The sequence below is a fragment of the Tiliqua scincoides genome, chromosome 2 (assembly GCF_035046505.1).
Source record: "Tiliqua scincoides isolate rTilSci1 chromosome 2, rTilSci1.hap2, whole genome shotgun sequence".
Lineage (NCBI taxonomy): Eukaryota > Metazoa > Chordata > Lepidosauria > Squamata > Scincidae > Tiliqua > Tiliqua scincoides.
In genome coordinates this window covers 271,920,594-271,941,492 of record NC_089822.1, presented here as the reverse complement: position 1 = coordinate 271,941,492, position 20,899 = coordinate 271,920,594, and the positions used below count along the sequence as shown (strand labels likewise).

The 20,899-nt window shown below is 62.2% G+C and overlaps 3 protein-coding genes across 3 annotated transcripts; 2 read left to right on the top strand and 1 right to left on the bottom strand.

Annotated features, from left to right (window-relative positions):
- The first annotated feature begins 1,283 nt into the window (after positions 1-1,283).
- On the top strand, positions 1,284-3,747 carry CUTA (cutA divalent cation tolerance homolog). Its single transcript, XM_066613791.1, has 5 exons — positions 1,284-1,773; positions 1,888-1,947; positions 2,725-2,770; positions 3,386-3,435; positions 3,556-3,747. Exons 1-5 carry the CDS (start codon positions 1,640-1,642, stop codon positions 3,653-3,655), a joined length of 390 nt encoding a protein of 129 aa, XP_066469888.1. The 5' UTR covers positions 1,284-1,639; the 3' UTR covers positions 3,656-3,747.
- A 770-nt stretch (positions 3,748-4,517) lies between these two features.
- Positions 4,518-12,064, bottom strand: PHF1 (PHD finger protein 1). The gene is given in 15 exon segments (XM_066613792.1): positions 4,518-5,277; positions 7,369-7,428; positions 7,509-7,612; positions 7,731-7,887; positions 8,024-8,155; positions 8,248-8,310; positions 8,637-8,754; positions 8,757-8,764; positions 9,851-9,919; positions 10,004-10,099; positions 10,614-10,762; positions 11,182-11,267; positions 11,366-11,461; positions 11,603-11,684; positions 11,768-12,064. Coding segments are annotated over 15 exon segments (1,725 nt in total). The 5' UTR covers positions 11,981-12,064; the 3' UTR covers positions 4,518-4,985.
- A 766-nt stretch (positions 12,065-12,830) lies between these two features.
- KIFC1 (kinesin family member C1) lies at positions 12,831-20,024 on the top strand. Its single transcript, XM_066613790.1, has 15 exons — positions 12,831-12,996; positions 13,147-13,258; positions 13,346-13,420; positions 13,500-13,710; positions 13,794-13,992; positions 15,149-15,295; positions 15,406-15,534; positions 16,251-16,367; positions 16,458-16,631; positions 17,447-17,614; positions 18,056-18,194; positions 18,429-18,568; positions 19,395-19,468; positions 19,587-19,662; positions 19,806-20,024. The coding sequence occupies exons 1-15, from the start codon at positions 12,901-12,903 to the stop codon at positions 19,848-19,850; spliced, it is 1,902 nt and encodes a 633-aa protein (XP_066469887.1). The 5' UTR covers positions 12,831-12,900; the 3' UTR covers positions 19,851-20,024.
- The last annotated feature ends 875 nt before the right edge of the window (positions 20,025-20,899 follow it).

Sequence of the window (20,899 nt, the reverse complement as noted above, 5' to 3'; positions counted from 1 at the left end):
TCCAGTGGGGCTGTTCTTATGCAATCAGAATTCCAAGAGACCAAGTGTCAACACAGTATCTTGCCATTCCTGTTGTGAGGGCCAAGAGAGTCTTTGTGCAAAGTGTTCCCTTTGTGTGCAAGTGCTGTTCTCCACAGTTCCCATCACCACAATTCATGTGTGTGTTCTAAGTGTGAATAACAGGAGACCAGAGAGGTATAGATCCCTGCTGCGCACAATCATCTCAGTTCTGGCAGGGGCTGAAATACCGGGCTGATGTGTTGCGATTGGCTGCACAGTGGGGCAAGAAATACAAATTTCACGTATACCCTGATGGGTTCTGAGCTGTCTGTGAGGGAACAGATCTTGGGGACCTGGTGGACGGCTTAAAGAAAGGGTTGACCCAGTGTGTGACGGCGGTGAAGAAGGCCAATTCCATGCTCAGGATCATTAAAGGGGATTGAGAATGAAACAGCCCAGATTATTAAGCCATTGTACAAACTGATGGTAAGTCACACCTGGAGTACTGAGTCCAGTTCTGGTTGCCACCTCTCAAAAAGGACCTAATGGAACTGGAAAAGGTGCAGAAGGGAGTGACCAAAATGATGACTGGGCTGGGGCACCTTCCCTATGAGGAAAGGCTGCAGCATTTGGGGTTATTCAGTCTAAAAAAAAGGCACCTGGGGAGGGGGACATGAGTGAGACCTGTACAGTAATGCATGGAGGGAGGTGGTCTCACATTGCATTACAGAACAGGGGACAGCCATTAAAACTGAGTGGTAGGAGAGTTAGAACAGAGAAAAGAATATTTCTTTATCCAGCATGACATCAACCTGTGGAACTCCTGGCCACAGGATCTGCTGACGGGTCGGCCTGGACGCCTTCCAGAGGGGACCAGGCAGAAGCCCACCAGGGTCCCAGCCAGGCTGGGCAGTGCGCATCCTGGTCTCAGGCGGGCCCGCTCCGGAGGCCGGTGCGGGGGCGGGTTAGGGTGCGGATCTCCTCTTGTCCGGGCGACCGGCGCTGGGGGCGGAGAGAGGGCAGCGCGCCGCCTCCGGGGCGGGGCGAAGCGAAGCGGGGCCTTCCGCGCGTGCTCGACCGGCGGACGCGACAGGCAGCGGGTAGGGTCGCGCCCCTGCTCTCCCCCGCAGACCCCCCGGAGAGAGGCGCGGACCCCCTCCGAAGACAGCAGCTCCCTCTGCGGGGGGGTCCGGCAGGGCCGCTGGGCGCCTCGGTCCCCGGAGGCGCGCCCTGCAGCCGTGGACGGGGAGGGAGGGAGGGAGGGAAGGGCGGCCCCTCCCGGACTGGGGGAGGGAGCGAGCAGTGCGCACGCGTCTGCGCCTCGGAGCGCTCACACGCGCAGAAACTGCCCGGTGTCCCGCCCCCCGCCGCGGACGGGGGGCGAAGGAGGCGGCGGCAGAAGCGACACCCTCCCCGGCGGAAGGGGGTCGCCTGCAGCCCCCGGCCCGGCCCCCCGCATGGCCGGCGAGCGCGCCTCCTCCGGCCGAGGGAGGCAGAGGACGGTCCGGGGCGCCTGCTGCGTGAGTGGCCCCCGCAGGACCCCCAGCAGCCTGGGCAGGCGAGGGCAGCGAGGCCGCCCCTGACCCTCCGCCCTCGCCCGCAGGCGCTGCTGCTGCTGCTGCTGCTCCTGGCCCCGTGGATGCTCCCCGCGCTCCGGACGGCCTCCCGGCGCCTGCTCTCCTCCATGGCCGCGGCCGAGCCCCCCGCGCCCGGCAGCCTCTCCGCCGCCTTCGTCACCTGCCCCAATGAGAAGGTCGCCAAGGAGCTCGCCAGGTGTGCGGGGAGGAGCTCGCCAGGTTGCGGGGAGGGGGCGGGGCGCCTGCCTGGGCCCCCTCGTGGTCCACCCGGCCGGCGCTGAGCCTCCCTCGCTGTCTGTCCGTCCCGCAGGGCGGTGGTGGAGAAGCGGCTGGCGGCCTGCGTGAACATCGTGCCCCAGATCACGTCCATGTGAGTGAGTGCAGCCCTGGTCCGCGCCCCCCCCCACAGGCAGGTGCCTGGCTGGAGCTCGGGGTTGTGGCTGCGGTTCCCAGGGGAGACCCGGCCCCCAAAGGAGCAGGGGACCCCGCTGGTGGGCCTCCCCCCACCTCCAGCACGTGGCAGTCAGTGGCATTCTTTGCGGCCGCTTTGAACCTCGAAGATGTTCTGCCTGCCCCCTCCCCGCCCAGGATCTGTGGGATCCCCTTCAGGGCCGCCCCCAAGCCAGGCGGTGCCAGGCCCAGGGACTTCCAGTGCCAAAAGGGCAGGGGAGGCTGAGGCCCTCCTCTCTTCCCATAGGAGCTGGACAGCCACTGCCTGAAGCACCCACCTTAGTCGGCCTTCTCACTGGGCCAGCCACCAGTCCGGGGGGGGGGGGGGCTGTGAGCTTCAGGAGCAGCAGACTTTGGCTTCTCAAATCTCCTGCCAGTGGGTCTCCTTGGGTGGCCTGACCACCATTGGCTGAAGGGGGGGCTTTCCTCGCTGTAGTTTGCATGTTTTGCTCTCTCACCTTGAATTTCTGGAGCTTCATTGGCTGAAGAGCAGGAAATGTTGTGGCCACCACCTTCACGCCATTTGCCAACCCCCCCCCCCTTGTGCCTTGGCCTTGCAGACTCCAACCAGGACTGATGGCTCAGAGAGGAATTCAGGGGCTCCTGTCAGGGCGACTTCCGAGCCATGGCAGGCCGGGGGGGGGGATTGGTGGTGGCTCCCCCCCACTCATGGCTGCCGCCTTCTCTCCCCCTGCAGCTATGAGTGGAAAGGCCAGATCGAGGAGGACACGGAGGTACTGCTGGTGAGTGAGGAGCAGCATCTAGTGACGCCCCCGCGTCCCCCCCCTCCCTCAGCATTTGTGAAAGGGTGCAGCAATTCAGGCTGCCTGGAGGGTTGGCTCCTGCAGTGGAGCTGCGTTGCCATGGTGATAGTGGCAGTACTACACCCGTCACCTAGTCGGGGAAGCCAAGCCTGCTTGTTTTGGGAGGGGGCTTCTGCCCAGCGCTGCCTGCTGTCCTTTCGGTCCAGCGTGCAGAGCAGGCAGGCCCCAGGGCTTGCAAAAATGGAGGCCTGCTGTAGCAAGGCAGTTCTGCCAGGAGGGCATGCTGGGAGGTGTAGTTCAGAGGGTGGCCTGGCAACCAGGCGGGGGAAGGCTGTGTGCTGGCAGTGGCCTTCTCCCAAGCAGGGTGCTGCAAGGCAGGAGGCACCTTGGCCCAGAGCCAGGCTGGGGGAAGAAGAGGGAGGCTTGAGGAGGGCTGTCTAGGGGGCCACTTTGCTCCGTGCCTGCAGGCGATCCTCTACCTCCTGCAGTTTTGGCCTGAGACTTAGACCAGCACCTTACTTGGCCCTGAGAAAGCAGGGAGGGCTGGGAGGGGGTCTCCTTGCAGCAAAGGCCTGCTCCTTCCTTTTTCTGCAGATGATGAAAACACGCAGCTCTCGCATCTCGGCGCTGGCAGAGTTTGTCCGGTGAGTCCCATCAGGATGGGGATGAATGGGAGGTTCTGCTCTCCTGGCCTGGGCAAGTGCAGGGCGGTCACAGCAGAATAAAACCCTGCTGTCTCTGCCCCTTCCCCACTCTGCTTGCAGATCCGTGCACCCCTACGAAGTGGCTGAGGTGATAGCGCTGCCCATCCAGCAGGGCAACCCTCCTTACCTGCGGTGGGTTGAGGAGACAGTGCCCGAGTGAGACTGAGCAAGGAAGAGGCGGAGGAGGACAGAAAGGAACGTTGGCTGTGCCTTGACGGAGGCAATAAAGCTGGCCCTTGTGGTGCAAGGAGACCTGGCGCTGTGGTTCAGGCTGATTCCCAGCAGGCAGCTATGGGGTGGGGGAGGAGGGCGCTCTCTACAGCAGATCTGCCACCCCTGTCTCCAGTCAGAAGATCATGCCCAGAACCATCATGCCGTTTTGTTGCTGGGATCCTTGCGAGGACCACTGGGTGGGGTGGGGGGCTGCCACCTGCCCCAAAGCTTAAGACCTATGTCACCAAGGACACTTGTGTGACGGAAAGCCACAGTCCTGGACCCAACGGCTTTGTGCTCCAATGCAGGTTTTGTAACAGGCAGTGCCTTGCAAGGGGCACCCCCCCCCCCAAAAGACAGAATGCTTCTTCAGGCAGCAGCTGCTGGTCTGAGCAGAATTTGTGTGAAAAGCAAAAGTTACCATTTTAAGATTGGGACCAGAGTTTCAGCCAATGAATCAGCATGCACCAACTCTGAACCCAAGACCTTGAACCTTGTGGTCCTGTGAGGGAGGTGGTGGTCTGATCCTGCAGGGCACTGCTGGATTTCTTAAGGGGGGGGGGGCATTGTACATTTAACTGCCTTTAACTACAGCTCCCTTTGGCTGCTCAGAGACCCAGAGCAGCAGGGGAAAGGGCTGCTTTCCCAGGCCTGATGCAGTTCAGAGCGGCCAGGCCATGCCTGAGGGGAGATCCCCCCAGCCCTGATGGGGGGGATGGGAGTCAGCACTCTAGCGAGGGAGGAGAGAGGCAGCTTACCTGGCTTTCAGAAGCATGAGATTGTGCCCCAGAACAGTTGCAGCCAGAATCTCTACCATAAGCTCTTTATTCAGCACGGCGCTTTGTACAGAGTTGGCGCTTGCAGAGGTGGCAGCCGTGACAGCAGAAGCAGCGGTGCAGGCGCAGGGGATGGGGAGGGGCACACATACTTCCCCGCCCCCCAAGAGAAGCAGGGCCCTCTTCCGTTCTCATCAGCCCTCCTTAAATAAAACCTTTGACCAACAAACCGTAAAAAAATAAGCAAAACTTAAAACTCTACAGGAGGATCCAGCTTGGTTTGGGGGGGAGCCCCAGCAAAAATCCTCCGCCTCCTGCCCCATGGCTCCCTCCACCTGGAAAATAAGCTGTACTCTCAGCATTCCTCTGAGGAAGGAGAGCCACTGCTGCCCCCTGGAATTGCTCCTTGCACTCATCAACAGGTGCAGGACAGCAGCTGGGGAGGCCTTCCTGTGAGTCCACCCTGGGTCCGGGCCCCGAGGAGCCCCACTGCAACAGGGGCTAGAACATGCCCCCACCATCCCACTCCACCAGGTACTGGACGGTGCCGTCGGTGGTGATGCGTCGGGCCAGGATGCGCACTGCCTCCCCCCGGGCCAGCCGCCCCATGGCCCCGAAGTAGGTGCTGCTAGGTGGGCCGCTTGCTGGCACGCAGAGGGTTGAGGAAGCTGGGGGCAGGGGCTGGGCTGGGCGCTTGGCAGAGGCCACGCAGGGCAGAAGTGGGGCAGACCGCTCGGGGCTCTCGTGCTCTGCGGAGGCATCGTGGAGGTCGAGGGCGGCTCCACGGCTTGTGCTGCAAGAGAGAACGGGAGGGGGTCAACCAGGGTCTCTGGCATTAGAGACGCACTGCTGGCAACCCACCTCTCGCTGTAGCCTGCACAGCCAGAAACACAGCAGGAGGAGGAGAGGGGCAAGCTCAGGAGTAGCGCTTTGGCCTCCTCTCTTGAGTGAGAAGTTCTCCCCAAGGCTCTTCCCCCAGCCAGTCAGCCAGCCTCTGCTTACGAACTTCCCCACATCAGACACCACCCCTCAGAGATCTGCAGCCTGTGCTTCTAGGCACCTGGGCCAGTTTGGCCCAAGGCCTGCTGTCTGGGAGCTGCTTGCCCCTGCCCCACCTCCAACCCAAAGCAGCAGGTATAGGCTGGACTCACACGGCTGGGAGGAGGAGGGATGACTGCCCCCAGGCCCATATGTGGTTCACGCAGCAGCCTGTGGCTGGTCTGAATTTTGTCACAAGGTGTGAAGGCCACCAGCCTGGGGGGGCTTTAACAGCAGGCTGGAGACATTCATAGGGGACAAGACTCCACATTGCTCTGACCAAGGAAGGGGCGTGGGGGGGGAGAGCTGTATCTGTGGGGTCTGCTTGGGCCCTGCCCATCAGGGCTGCTAGTGAGTGGGCCACTGTGGGAGACAGGATGCTGAGCTGGGCAGGGCTGAGCCCCCGCCCCCAAGGTAGAGGCCTGAGGATGCCATCTGCAGCAACAGCAGTACTCAGGCTCTGTCGAGGATGAAAGGTCACTGATGCTGCCCTGTGGACAGGCTCTGCTCACTGGGGCTGCAGCTAGTCAGCCGTGACTGCTGGGAGACACTCTCCTGGATGGGGGAGGGGCAGAGGCTTTGTGTCCAGGTAGCATCCTATGCTGGGACCCTGAAGGCTTTTTCAAGACTGCAGAGCCCCCAGCATTGTAGCCTTTCTACCAAAGGGAGGAGCTCCAGCCCAGGAATCTAAATTTACAGTGAGAGCTCCAAGCAAGGAAGAGTGGGGCTGGGGTCTTGCCTCACTCTGGCCTGGGAGTGTCCACAGAAGGCCTTTGCCTTCACTGGGGAGAGGCTGGCCCTGGTCCTTCCTGCCCCCTCCCTGCCCCTCTTCTGTGGGAGCCTCCATTTCTGCATTTGCTATAAAACAGGCTCGGATCACACAGAATGCAGACATGCACCACTCTAGCAAATCAAGGTCACAGTGCGGCTTCTCTGAGTAAGCAGAATGAAAAGAAAGGCTTCTGCTGCCCCCCCCAAGATGCACAAGAGAGACCCCAGCAAAGAGCCATTACGAACAGGCGCGCCTGACTTGCATGGAAGGGGGGGCACCGCGCTCGGCACAGCACCCCATCCTCCAAGCTGTGGATAGGGATCAAGGGGGGAGTCTGTGTGGGGGCCACTCAGCATCTTGCGCATGGAGACAGAGTGCTCCTAAACCTGGCTGTTCCAGAGATGCTCGAGGGTGGCACAGTGAGAATGCAACAGGGCAGGAGGTGAGGGAGCTCCTGGGGTGGGGCCAGCCTGGCCAGCTGCTTGTAGGAAGCCTCCCCAAAGCCCCTGAGGCAGCCCCCACCCCCCCACTGGCAGACCGGGGCTGTGGAGTGGGTGGGGGAGGGGAGCAGGCCTCCTACACAACCGTCTCTCAGAGGCAGTGGTGCTGCACAGGGAGGCTCCGCGTGGCCATCGCAGCTCGTTCCCAAGGCCAGACCTTCCCCCCATGACTTGCCCAACCTCTCTGGGCAGAGGACTAGCATTTGGCACCCCACCCCCTCTTTCAACTTGGATGTTGCTTTCTTGGAGCACTGCCCGTCTGTCCAAACCGACTCCCAACCAATGTCACTGGGCGAGTCCCAGTCCCAAGGGGGAAATAAGTTCCTGCTCCTTCCCTCCCTCCACCCCCACACACACTGTGAGCCAAGGGGGCAGTGGGTGCCACCCCCCACCCCAGGGAATCCAAGCACTCTGTGTGTCCCACTTGGTCACGGCTAGAGAGATGCCCCCAGAGCTGCTTCTTTCCCTATGCAGAGAGGAGGACCAACCAGCTGTCTGCAGAAAAAGGGGCACAACACCCCCCCCCCCCGCAGCCCAGGCACGACACCCTCCCCCAGCCCTGATCCCTCCTCACCTCAAAGTCCCTGCTGTGTTGGCCGAGGGATGGAAGGAGGCAAACATCCGGATTGGGGCACTGTGGGGCAGAGGCAGGCGTCACCGCGGAACAGGGCTGGAGCGCTTCCCCACCATCCACCGCCACAGGCACCCCCTCACCTGTCCTGGCAGCGGGCGTCAGTGCGGCGGAAGTTGTAGGCGCTGGACGTGCCGCCGTAGCCGCCGTAGCTCTGGTTAGTGCTGCCTGCGTTCGGCACCACCTCCTGCCAACAGAAGCACTTGCCTGTCTGCCTTGGGGGAGGCAGGTGCGTGTGCCCCCCATGCTGCCAGAGGCAAAGAGGGGCAACGGACCCACATGCGCCTCCCGCCCTGGCCATGTACCTGAGCGAGGGCCCTCTCCAGCCGCTCCCTCTCCCTGGTGCTGTGCTGCTCCGTGCTCGAGGCTGGCTCCCTCCGGCCCTGCCGCTGCCGCAGCCGCAGCCGCCTGGCCTGCCTGCGTTCTGGGCCCTTCCCACGCCTGCCCTGCCCTGAAAGGAAGCTGTAAGAGACCCTCCTTATCTGCACAGCACAGAGGGGGAGGGTGCTGAAGGCACAGAGGGGGCTGGCAGAGCCTTAGCACGTGGCCCGCTTCCCTGGCACCCCACCAAGAACCCGCAGGCGGGAAGCCCCTTCACCTGCTGTCCGGAATGAGAGGAGGCCCACTGTCACCACTCTGTCCACCTGGAGCTGGAGGCGCAGGGGGTGGGAGGCGCAGGTGCAGCCCAAAGAGACCTTTGCGCTTCTTGATTTCCTTCCCCGAGATGAACCTGCAGGGCCGGGTGGGCACAGTCGGGCTGAGGAGCAGGAGAGCAGGGCTCCGGGGCCCGGCAGCTACACAGCAGGGAAGGGGCCCACCTACCTGTCCTTGTGGCTGGTCAGGGCGCTCAGCAGCTCACTGTACCGGTTCCCCTTGGGTGTGTCGACAGCTGCAGGGACAAGGAAGGCAAGGAGGGTCAGTGCGCGGCAAGGCCCCCGCTGCCTGCCACCCCCTCTGCCCCTCCCATGGCAAGCAGCAGCCCTCTCTCCTCCTCTGACACCCCCAGGCACTGGCGCTCAGTCGTGCTCTGCTGACCACCTCGCAGACTGACCAACCGGCCAGGTGCTTGTCCACAGATCACTGCAGGCTCCCCTCCAGCACCTCCCGGAGGAGCAGCACACCCCCCCCCGCTCCCCAAGATGATGCACCTCCCACCCCTCACTTAAACGGGGGGGCTCTTCCCTAGGCCAGCCAACCTCCCCAGCAGGCTTCTTACCTCTCCCAGCAACAGGCTGTCCCAGTTCTCGCTGGCAAAGGGCAGAATCTCACGCTCAAAGTCAAAGTACTTCTTCTTGCAACAGATGCTCAGGTGGTACAGGATAAGGTGGCCACGTCCACCCTGCAAAGCAGGCGCCCCAAGTGCATGCTGAGCAGGAGGCGGCAACTCCCCTCCCACACACACTGGCTGGGAGGGCAAGGCTGCTGCCCAGTGCCCAGAAGCCCTGGGCTCTTTTGGTTTCTGCTGGGGCCCAAGGCGGCCGATCTTCAGAAGAATCTGGCACAGCCTGACCCCCCCCCCCCCGCCTCAGCCTCAGAGATCTGCACTCAGAGGCAGGCAAGCACGGAAGCACCGGGACCTGCTCCTCGCTCACTCGCTTCTCTTCTCTAGGAGCCTTTCCACCAGTTCCCCCTTCTCTTGGGCACTCGTGAGCCCCTGCACGCTCGGAGCCATGCACACACAGGCACTGAGCAACGCCCCGCACGCTCTGTGGAACTCGCTTCTAGACGGGCACGCACAGGCTGGGCTACCAGTCACTCAGGCGCCTCTTCGCGCAAAACAGAGCGCCACACTGGCATTCTAGGAGGACACCCCAAATCGAACACCATCGTCCCCCTCAGGGGTCTCCCAACTTTCAGGACCACAATGTACATTTCGCACTTTGGTGGGCAGTTTTATCCGGGGCAGAGGCGAGAACTGCGGGGCACACGGTCTCTGGCAGATCCACCGTGAAACGCCATTTGCTATTACTTATTTACAGGTGCCAAAGTGACGCTATTTCCTCGCTATGATCATTTTATGGCGTTGTTGAAAAGTCAACATGCACAATTTGTTCTGGCTGCAGGGATGATTATTATAGTTTGAGGGTCTTAAAGCATATGGCTCAAGTAATTGAAGATAGCAGGCCGACATCACTCTGTTCCTACGGAAAGGAGTTCGGTGGACAGAACTGCACGTGTTGACTGTCTGACTGAGTGCTTTAAGAAAAAGATGTTTTAAGTTGCTATGGGCTGGATAAAGTCTTGTGACGGGCCGCACGCAGCCCCCCAGGACATAGTTTGGGGACCCCGGTCTAGCTGAAAGCCCCCTTTGCGATGCCAGGAGCTCAGTCACTCCCAGCTCCCCCTGTGCCACTGGCCAGAGCCCCTCATTCCCAGCCTCAGGTGCATCAAATGCCTGTGCCCTTCTACAGCCTGCAGGACTCACCATCTCAGTGGGAGGCGGCGGACGCTCTCGGGACCCCCTGTGCACACACAGCACACAAAGATGTAGAACCTGCCACAGATCCAAGCCGAGTTAGTCCTGCAGCCGACCAGCTCCCGTCATGCCCCAAGCCCACCACGCCCTCTGCAGCCTCACCTGTCCCCGTAGAGCAAGGGTTTGCTCAGGCACTGGGTGCAGGCCTCATGGAACCACTGGGAGCACTGCCGGCACTGCAGCATCTTCAAGTTCCACCTGGCCAAGAGAAGGAGACAGCTTGGGGCTCCCCTCGCTCCCCCCAGGACAGCCGGTACTCTGGCAGGGGCTGGAGGGCAGGCCAGTCTCAGGAATGGGCCCAGACTATAACTCTTTGGCATGGCCTGGGCAGAAGACTCAAGAGTGGCGGACGAGGGTCTCCCTCCACCAATTAAGTGGAACTGGCTGTCACAGGATGGGGGACGCCCCCGGGCTCAGGAAGCTTGAACAACAGGTTGGATCAATGAGAGACAAAGGGGGGCCACCCCCTGGAGACAACAGCAGTGATGGGCTCCGCTAGGTGGCGCCTGTGTGGTCAAGAGGAGCAGCCTGCCTGGAGCTGTTGCCTTCCTGCCTTGGCTGCAGGCTGGTCACAGTGGGAAGCAGGGGCCGCCTGGTTCTGTCCCAGCGGGCAGGCGAACCACACAGCCTCAGGCAGAACCTGTCCTTGCCAGGGGCCTGGCACTGGGTCCCGCAGCCAAGCCCCCCTCCTGCCCCGCCGCAGCAGACTCACTCGCCAGGGCCTCCACAGTAGCAGTAACATTGCTGGCGGTTGGCAAGGTGCTCAGCGTCCCACTCCAGTGCCCGGAGCTGGTATGGCAGCACGAGCTTCATGCTCAGCATGGCCTTGGCATAAGGGCCCTTCTTGAGGGCACCGCCCCGCTGTGGGGAAGGAGGGAGAGAGAGATCCAGAGAGGCGTCAGGTCAAGGGGCGGGACCCAGATGGGGAGGGTCAGCCGGGGCGCTCGCATCTCTGGACAGGCACGGAGCATGGCCACCCCACAGACAACAAGTTCCACTTGCCCCCGGCAATAAGATACATCCATGCAGTGCAATAGTGCAATGCTGAAAACTGAGGCAGGCTCTTCTTGCAGCTCCAAGGTGTGCCTAGCCCAAGCGCAGCTTGCTTGGCAGACAGCCATAGTAGGTGAGGGGGGGTGGAACAGCCATCCCACACCAGACAGGGGCAGCTGAGAACAAGCATGGAGTCTTTTCCCTGCCCCACCTGGGCCCTGAATCCAGCTGTGCTTGTGAGAGTGGCAAGAGGGACCCAGCCTGACCCAGCACCACAGCCTCCTCACCTTGGTCGCCACTGCAAAGACACACTGTCTGCACATCCAGGCGCCCTCGCCAAGCACCCTGGGGAGGTGGCATTCCTGGTGGTAGGCTGTAGGGGGGAGGGGGGAGGAAAGTCAACGGGGGTCGTCCAGGGACACCAGGTCCTCTGGTAAGGGGGAGGGAGGTGAACGAAGGCGGATCGCTCACCGTGGCTGCACTTCTCACACCTGACCAGCCGGTTCTCTGGGCTCACAGCCTCCGAGTGGCACACGCAACACGCCTGCTCTTCCCCGGGCACAGCGGCTGCAGGGAGGGAGGGAGGAAGGTGGGCAGGCAGGCCGGGCCAGGCCACCTGCTGGGGCAGGAATCTTCCCTGCAGCAGGTCAGCCGCCCCTCCCAAGTTCCGAAGGGCCAAGGGGGGCGGGGGAAGCCCGACGAGCCTACCCGGGTTGATGTCCTTCCAGAGGACCAGGAACTGAGAGTCGTCCTCGAACTGCACCAGACAGACCTGCCGGAGGGGGTCCACCTGCGGGCGGAGAGGGTCTCAGCGCGGGGCCGGGGGGCGGGGCTGCCGGGGGGCGGGCCGGGGCCGGGGGGGGGGGCACTGACCTTCTTGATGGTGCCCAGGTAGAGCAGCCCGTCGGTCCAGCGGGCCAGGACATCCTGCCCGTCCCAGAAGCGGGGCCAGCCGGGAGCGGTGCTGGAGCCGGCGGGGGAGCAGGGGGAGGAGGCCGCGGCCGGCCGCTTCCAGGGGCCCGAGGTCAGGCGGGAGCTGGTCCGCGTGGTCACCCGGGCGGAGGGGGTGGGAGGCTCGCTCGCCATCACATTGCGCCCGCCTGCGGGGACGGGAGGGGAGGGGACCGTGGGTGGGCGCGGAGACCGGGCAGCCCGTCCGGCACCGGCGCGCCCCTCGGACCGGCAGCCCCGCACCCTCCCCTGCCGCGCTGCCCGATGCCCGGAGGAGAGGCGGCGGGGCGTCCTCCCGCCCTCCGCGGCGCGGCCCGGCCCTTACTCGCCCTCCCGCCCGCCCGCCCGCCCGCGGCTGCCGAGCGCCCCGGCCGGCCGGCTCAGGGGAGAGGCGGCGGCGGGACCCTCTGCGGCTCCATCCCAGCCGAGCCCGAGTGACGCAGCAGCCGAGTGGGGCGCGGCCAGGGGGGACGCCGAGGCACGGCCGCGGGGACCCCCCTAGAGCCCCCCGCGCTCGCGCCGGCGCCGTGAGGGCCGCGAGCCCCGGAGGGGGAGGCGAGGGCCCCGCCCCGGGGACATCCGCGGCCCGGCAAAGCCCCAGGCAGGCCGGCAGGCAGGCAGGCAGGCAGCCGCGCCACCCGCTCCGCCGCTGCCCGGCGGCCCGCGGACCCGTGCTGGGCTCGGGGGGAGGCGCCAAGGGGCGGAGCTGCACCTGCCGGACTTCCACCGCCCGCCGCGCGCGCCCCGCCCCTCGCGCGCCGCCCCTCGCGCGCCCCGCCCGCCGGCCTGCCTGCCTGCCTGTCCCCGCGCGCCGTCCCGGGCGGGCGCCTCCCCGCGACAGGAGCGCGCGCGGCCGGCGGGGGCGCGCAGTCCCCCTGGGGCGAGGGGCGGGGCGAGCCCGGGCGCCGATTGGCCAGCGCCTCCGCGCCCGCAGGACGACGGGAAGGAGCGGCGTTTGAATCCGCGGACGTTGGCGCTGCGGCGGGGAGGCAGCGCGGCCAGTCCTGCGCGGAGCGGCCCCGAGAGCCTGGCGGGCGCTGTCCTTCCCGGCCGCCATGGACCGCGGCGCGCCGCCCGCGCCCTCCAGGCTGCCCGTGCCCGGCCTGCGGCCCAAGCGGCCGGCCAGCAGCGAGAACGAGCCCCCCGGCCTGGTGAGGCTGCGCGCGGGCGCGCGGGCGGGCGGGCGGGCTCCGGAAGGGGGCTCCGTCCTCGCCCGGGGAGGGACGCGGGGCGCAGCGAGCAGGAAGCTGCGCCGGGCGGGCTCCCCGAGTCCTCCCGGTGACGGCCTGTGTCCTCCGCAGAAGCGAGCCCGGGGCCCCGCTGCGTCCGCCAAGAGAGGCTGCGCGTCGGGGGCCGCCTCCCGGCCGAGGGCGCCTCCTGCAGCCCCCTCGCGCCGCAGCCAGCACCTGCCCGGTAAGGGGCCGCGGGGCGGGGCGGGCCTGGCCGCGCGGGGTCTCCCGCCGCTGCCTCTGGCCTCGCCTGACGGAGCTCTCTTGACAGGCCGGCGGCGGCCGCCCTCCCGCTCCACTCCAGCCGCAGCGCAGCAGCCGGCGGCGGCCACGGTCCTTCAGCCAGGTAGGGACTCCCGCAGGCGGGTCTGGGGCGCAGGACCGCTCCGGGCCGGCCCACAGCCTCTCCCTCCCTGTGTCTGCAGTGGCGGCAGCCGCGAGGAAGGGCGAGCGGAAGCGGCCTGCCTGGGACCTGAAGGGGCAGCTGAGCGACCTGCGGGCCAAGGAGGTCGTCTACAGGGAGAAGATCCAGGGGCTGTCTGGCGAGAAGCAGGCCCTGGAGCACCGGCTGGCGGGGCTGGGGCAGGAGCTGGCTCAGGCAAGGGCCCAAATTAAGGAGCTGACAGGCCGGGCCAGGTGAGCAGGGGGGGCGGGCTTGCTTCTTGGGGTTGCCTTCCTGCTGCGCCTCTGACAGCTCTGCTTCCTCTGCCCCAAACTAGCTTTCTGGCCTCTGCACTGCAGACTTCTCAAGACCAGGCCCAGGAGAGGCTCCATAGACTGGCTCAGCTCTTGGCAAAGGAGAAGCAGATGGAGGAGACGCTCCTGAACCAGGCCCAGGTGCTTGGGAAGCTGGAAGAGGCCAATGCGGAGATGAAGGCAGTCAACAGGGACACAGTGGCCCAGCTGGAGGCCAGAGAGGTGAGTGAGAGCTGGGAATGTCTGGGGTGGGGCCTGCCTCAGGTTTCCTCCCCAGGGCAAAAATTTGACTCTACACAGAGGTAAGGTGGAGTACGCGCATTCTGTGACTGGCACAGGAGCTGGTGAATCTGCTAGTAAATCACTATGTGGGAGAAGAAGAAACTATGTGGCTTCTTCGTTCTCTGGGGTGGTAGCAGAGGATTGACTAGTAGTCGCTAAAGTCTTTTCACACATATTGCTCTGTACGTGTTTCTGGTCTATAGAAACAAAGCAGACCTTGGTGGACCCCCCCCCCCCGCCGTGGGGTTGTAAGCGCATGAGAAAATTTGCCATTTCTTAGAGTAGCTATTCATTTTGCAAGTAACGCAGCCTTTTTCATGACAGTGCACACCATCTGCTTCTTTTGCTCCAGGGTGCCAGCCCTCTTGATTTGGATCAGGCTGGCTTGAGCCCTGGTGGGTCACTCCTGCTTTGTGTTGCATGCTCCATTAGCAGGGACCCCAGTATACCAAGGAAGAATCGCATGCTGTACAGGAGGTTTGCCAACTGCAGGCTTGTGGTGCCTGAGCGGTTGGGCATCTTGCAGGGCCAGATCAGATTCTGCCTCCTCTGTTGACCACAACAAGTATTTTGGCAGGCTCTTTGGGAGGGTATGGTCCATCCTTCTTTTTGTTGCTCCATGCCAGGCGAAGGGACGGATTTCAAGAAAGCATGTTGCTTTCTTGTCCCTGATCCAAAGAGACTCCTAATCTTAAAGGGAGGCACAAGGAAGGTGGAAGAAACCCAGTGACATACTTGACTTTGATCTGGCAGGGTCCAGCGGACTTCCTTGCGCCTTCTGCTGCAGTTTGGTGGGGATTGCTGCAGGCGGCCTGCTCTTGGAGGGCTGAGGTTTCTGGCCGTCCTCTTCCTCTCGCAAGAGAATCGGCTGCCTGACCTGAAGGTTTGGGGTGATTGCCAGCCTTTGTTGCAGCAGCAGCATTCTGTGGCAGGGCACCTGGCTTGTGCACAGAAGATCCTGGGTTCAGTCAGAGGTAGTCTCCTCCCTGCTTTAAAGTCCCAAGGAGCCTCTACTAGTCAGCACCACTGATGGTGAGCCAGGTGGGCCGAGGACAGCTTTTTGCCTGTGCAAATGCGCCATTCTGTTGTCCTGCAGGCAGAGCTGCGCTCGGTAGAGGAAAGCCTGGCTTGGCATCGGCAGGAAGGCGAGATGCTGCGGGCCCAGCTGGCAGAGCAGGCGCAGCAGCTGCACCAGTCAGAGATGGAGCGGCGGGTCCTGCACAACACTGTGCAGGAGCTCAAGGTGACCCGGGCATGTTGGGCTTGCAGGCAGGGGGGGCTGTGGGAGTCAGCCACTGCCCCCCCGGCTCTCCTTGGAGCAGAAGTGCTGATGAAGGGGTGATTTTTCTCCAGGGCAATATCCGTGTCTTTTGCCGTGTGCGCCCTTTGCTGGGCCATGAGAAGGATGCCCAGAAGGGGATGGGCCACCTCCACTTCCCTCCAGGTGACAAGAACAGTCTCGTGATCTCTAAGGCTGAAGAGGTGAGCTGGGGCCTGTCTCCCAGTATATTTTTCTTCTCCCGGGCTTGGTTGCATCTTGGGGAAGAATGCAGGTGGTGCAAAGGGGTGGGAGAGCCAGCTGGAGGTTGCCACGTCCAGGGCCGTTCCTACTGCAATAGGAGGCTACAGACAGGAGATAAGACCTGCTAGTCTCTGCTCAAGTGGATGAGGAGAGTCCGGCATGGAGGACAGGCCTGGCTGGGAAAGGGGCGGTGCTCTTTTCCTCAGCTGTACTGTAACGTGTGCAGAGCAGCTGCTGAGGGTCAGTAGCAGACCCGGGGAGGGGAGGGACCTGTTGTGCAGCAGAGGGAGGGAGCCGGTCCTGGACTGAGGAGGGGTCGTCTTGTAAAGCAGCTGTAGCTGCCGCCTGGAGCAGAGGGACCAGGCAAGAGGGGCCCCTAGTCACGATTGTGGTGGTGGTGGTGGTGGTGGTGTTGTTGTTAACAGTATTTATATACTGCTTTTCAATGAAAAGTTCACAAAGTAGTTTACAGAGAAAATCAACCAAACAACTAATGGCTCCCTGTCCCAAAAGAGCTCACAATCTAAAAGGATGCAAAAGGACACCAGCAGACAGCCACTAGAAAAGACGCTGCTGGGATGAGGAGGGCCAGTTACTCTCCCTCCCTAAATAAGAGCACCCACTTTAAGTGTCTCTTACCCAGTTAGCAGGGGTAACCTCTGCGTTTCTTCCACAGTCCCACACTGGGCGCGAACGCAAGGATGACATCACATACGAATTTAACTTTGACCGTGTCTTCCCACCGTCCAGCTCTCAAGCAGAGGTGTTTGAAGAAATTGCGCTGCTCGTGCAGGTATGGGAGGGGCTCACGGGAGGCGGCCGCAATCACGGGGCCTCTCTTGCTGCCCGTTGGCTTGATGGCTGCCTCCTTCTTTGGCTGTAGTCTGCACTGGACGGGTACCACGTCTGCATCTTCGCTTACGGACAGACAGGGAGCGGGAAGACGTACACTATGGAGGGGCCAGAGGAGAAAGGCCCAGACACTGCAGGCCTGATCCCCCGGGCTGTGCAGCAGGTCTTCAGGGCGTCCCGCGAGATGGAGGCCAAGGGCTGGAAGGTGAGGCTTGCACACCAGAGACGGGGGTTAGGTCAGACTGCGCTAAAGTGGGTTTGAGTGTATTTCTTGCTGCTGGTGCATCTGTCAGCTCTTTGACAGTCACCAGAAATGCGTGTGCTGGGAAAGATTTCTATCTTTCCCAGCACAGGGGAGCAGTTGGCTCACACAGCGGCTGTGTTGGGAGCAGGGGAAAATTCTGCGTGATAATGGAGGAAATGTAGGGCTGCTTGTAGGCAGCTTGCAGCCCAATCCTATGTGTGTCTACTCAGAACTAAGTCCCACTAGAGTCAATGGGATTTATTCCCAGGAAAGTGTGGCTAGGATTGGGCTGTTATTTGGCGGACTGATCTGAATGCAGGGTGGGTGGGGTTGCTCTTACAAGCTGGAGTTGGGCTTGTCTGGCCTTGCTCCTGCTAGTTTAGCCTCAGCAAGCTGCCTGCTGTGAAAGCCCCCCCCCATTCCAAGAGGTTCAGGTGGGGGGGAGGATTCTATGCCGGACAGCAGTGTGTGGAAGCAGGGCACCCCGTGTCCCTTCCAAGGCAAGCTGGGCAAGGCCCCACATAGTCTCTCGCCCACGTCATATCTCAGGCGGCTCCTCATCTCCAACCTCAGAACCCCTAACATGCCCAGCCACCTAGCAGGGGGCGGGAAAGCGACTTGGTTGGTCACCTGCTGCCGGGAGTATTTTGAGATGGGCCACCCAGGCGCTGTGGCTGTAGCTTTCAGGACTCCTTCCGCTCCTGCCTTTGTGTACTTGTGCAGTCAGCGCGGCACCTTTCTCCAATCCAGCGTGTGCCTCTGTCACCTCTGTTCAGTACCACTTCACTGCCAACTTCCTGGAGATCTACAACGAGGCTCTGCGGGACCTGCTGGTGCCTCGTCCCGAGCGGAGCTCCGAGCTGGAGATCAGGAGAGTGAGCCAGTGCACAGAGGAGCTGCACGTCCCTGGCCTGAGCTGCGTCCCCGTCGCCTCAGAGGAGGAGGTAGCGGCACTGCAGACCTGCTTGCTGAGGTTGTGGGGGAGGGGTCACTGCAGGTGCCGAGGCAACAGCGCAGGCTGCATCCAGGCACCAAAGAGTTGCAGTGGGGTCCCCTCAAGTGGGGCGCTGTGGGAGTTTGGACATCAGGAGCTCCTGTGATGTTTACCATCATAGGAACTGCCGTATTTGGGAATGTCTCACTCAGAGAAGTAACTTTAAATCTGTTGAGTCAGCTTGTTGTGCCTAGAAAATAACAACCTGATGTATAAAGTGATAAATGAGGCGAAAGGGTTAAAAACAGATAAAGACCAGATAGCAAGTGACAGAAAGTGCAAAACCACAACTGCAGACGCAGGAGGAGTTCCGTGTGTTTCAAGAAGGCAGGTTGCTCCCTGGTAATGCCGGGGTGGGAAGAAGCCCAATTCTCCTGTCCTTTCTCTCCAGGTCCTGAAGCTGCTGCGGGTAGCTGAGGCCCACCGTTCAGTGGCCAAGACGATCCTCAACGAGCGGTCCTCCCGCAGCCACAGCCTCTTCCAGCTCCACATTGAGGGCCACAACACCAGCCAAGACCTGCATACCTCCTGTGAGGAGGGGACAAGTGCTTAGCTGGGGGGAAGGGAGATTCCAGCCACACGCTGCTGCCGCCACCGGGCGCCACTGAGCCTTCTCAGCTCGTCTCCCTCCTGCAAGCTCCAGTCTCCTCCTCTTGGGGCGCTCACCATCTCTGGAGGCTGCCCTGTGGCCGGAGCCAAGCCCTGGGGCTGCTCTTGGGGGGGGGCTGTCTGCCTGTGCTAATCTTTCTGCTGTCCCATTGCAGCCGTGCTGAGCCTGGTGGACCTGGCGGGCAGCGAGCGCCTGGACAAGTCTCTGTCCAGAGGGGAGCGGCTCAAGGAGACTCAGGCCATCAACAGCAGTCTCTCCAACCTGGGCCTGGTCATCATGGCCCTGAGCAACAAGGTACCCTTTGCTGTCCTGTGGCCTCTCCCCAAGGCTGCTTGGAGGTTGGGGTGACTCCTTCCAGCTGCCCGTCCCTCCTGGCCTGGTCTCTCAGAGTGCACTGAAGCAGAGAAATGAAGCGAGCCAGAGTTGCCCCCTGCAGGGGCTCAGCAGTCGCCCCCAAGTCAGCCCCTGTGGGCTGTGAGTGTGTCTGAAGGGACAGTCCTGCTGCAGCAACCCCTCCTGGATGGGCACTGGGCCGTGTTGCTCTCCTTCTCCAATACATTCCTGCTGGGGGAAGGGAATGGCTCCGCCCCCTTTTGGAACAGTTCCTGCTGCTCTTGCTGAGGCGTCTGAGCTGGAGCCTGCTTGGCCTAGGGGTTGTTGCACTTTGGGGCAAAGCAGCTGCCGGGAAGGGGGGGGGGGTTTGCCTGATTCAGGGACATCAAGAAGCCAGCGTGTGCGTGTCTTGCCGGCTTATTTCTGTGAGAAGGGATAGAGCCTGGGCTAACTCGCTTGTGGGCCCGGCTTGACTCCTGTCTGAACTGCAGGCTTATGCGCTGACCTTGGGTAGCTCTTCCTTGTCCCCTGCAGCACAGGGGTGGCAGTGGTGATGGTGACCTGCCTTGTGGAGTCTGTATGGAGCAGTCCGCGTGCTGCAGGGGATGCAGAATTGGCACGCACAAAAATTATTGCCATTGTGGAACATCTAGCGCTGGCCGCAAGCGAGAGGTTTTTGGTCCTCTCCTGTGCTACTGGCAGTCTCCCCATTGTGGGAGGAAGGAAAGGCGCGCTGGGGGCCTCTTTCAGCACCCACTGGCTCATTTTGTCCTCCTCTCCCTGGCAGGAGGCCCACGTGCCTTACAGGAACAGCAAACTGACCTACCTGCTTCAGAACTCCTTGGGAGGCAATTCCAAGATGTGAGTCAGTGGGCTGGGGCTGCTGGGGCCAAGGAGGGGCATGGGGTCCAGCACGGTGGGGGTTGGGCAGGCTGCCCTCGGCCTCTTCTGCCTCATCTCCGTTTCTTGCCTCCGCCAGGCTGATGTTTGTCAACATCTCTCCGCTGGAAGAAAACTTGGCCGAGTCCCTTAACTCCCTGCGCTTTGCCAAAAAAGTGAGTGTGAGCCAGCAGGGGCTGGTGGAAGACTATGGGGCAGCAGGACCCCCTCTGCCTAAGGCAGGCTGGCCTGGGGCTCTGAGTGGAGGTGTGGGGACTGTGGGGCTGCAATCCCAATCCGCCTTGGGCCTTCTTTGCAGGTGAACGAGTGTGTCATTGGCACAGCCCAGGCCAACCGGAAATGAGGGCAATGCAAGACGCATCAGCAATGCGCACAGGACTTGCAAGCTTTTGGGGGGGAGGGGCAACTGGACAGCGCAGTGATGCTGGGCCAGGGGGTTGTGTGTGTCTCTTTCTGAGTTTTAGTCTTTTATAAAGCCTTTTTTCTGACAATGTTTGTATTAAAAGTTCTGAACAACCCCATCTGTCTTGGTCTCAAAGTGAAGCCGCTGTGGGATTCATTATGGAAGCCGTAAATGGTGCTGTATGTGATCACAGCACACATCATGGGGGACTAGCAGTGGCTCTGACTCGTGACTCTGGCTGCTTTGCTGTCATGGGAGAAGTCCTGGCGGCCGCTACTGCAGCCTGACCCGGAGAGGCAGAGGGAGGGTGCTTACCCCTCTGTCACGGAAAAGGTGTTCGCAAAGGCAAACTGGTCAACACCCCAGCACCTTGCCTAGCGCACAGGACCCTGCAGCAGCAGCTGGGGCTGTGCTCCACTTCTTGCACAAAGCACATGGCAGCACTCCGGTGCTTTCTGCCTCGGACGGCAGTTGTCCCCATCCCTGTCCTGCGGAGGACTCGCAGGTGTCATGACCCAATCTGAAGGAGTCGTGCAGCCCCTTCTCTTTCCTGCTCAGGGTTCTATCAGGCTTGAGCAGTGGTTTGAACTGCAGATCCTGGAGATGCCACCGTGAAGGATGAGGAGCTAAACACTGGCAGTGGGGGCTTGGCACAGGGCTGGGGTTGCTTGGTCATGAGGGTGAACGGGGGCCAGGGCCTGACACTATGGCCAGGTGTCCATACCCCACTCACTCTGGCATCCCTGGTTGAGGTGGAGGACTCCATGGGACAGGCCCCTGGGCTACAGGATGGTCCCTGGACCAGAGGGGGGGGGGTGTTGTGCTGGGTTGTTGCCTACCCAAGGCTCTCCAGGAATCCATGCACTTCCCCTGGTACTGAGCCTGCCTCCCTGAACAAAGCTGTTCCTGAGACCTCTTCCCATTGTCCTGCTAGGACTTTGCCCAGGCACCCCCAGGATTCCTCTTGCAGGCGAGAGGGACTGCGAAAT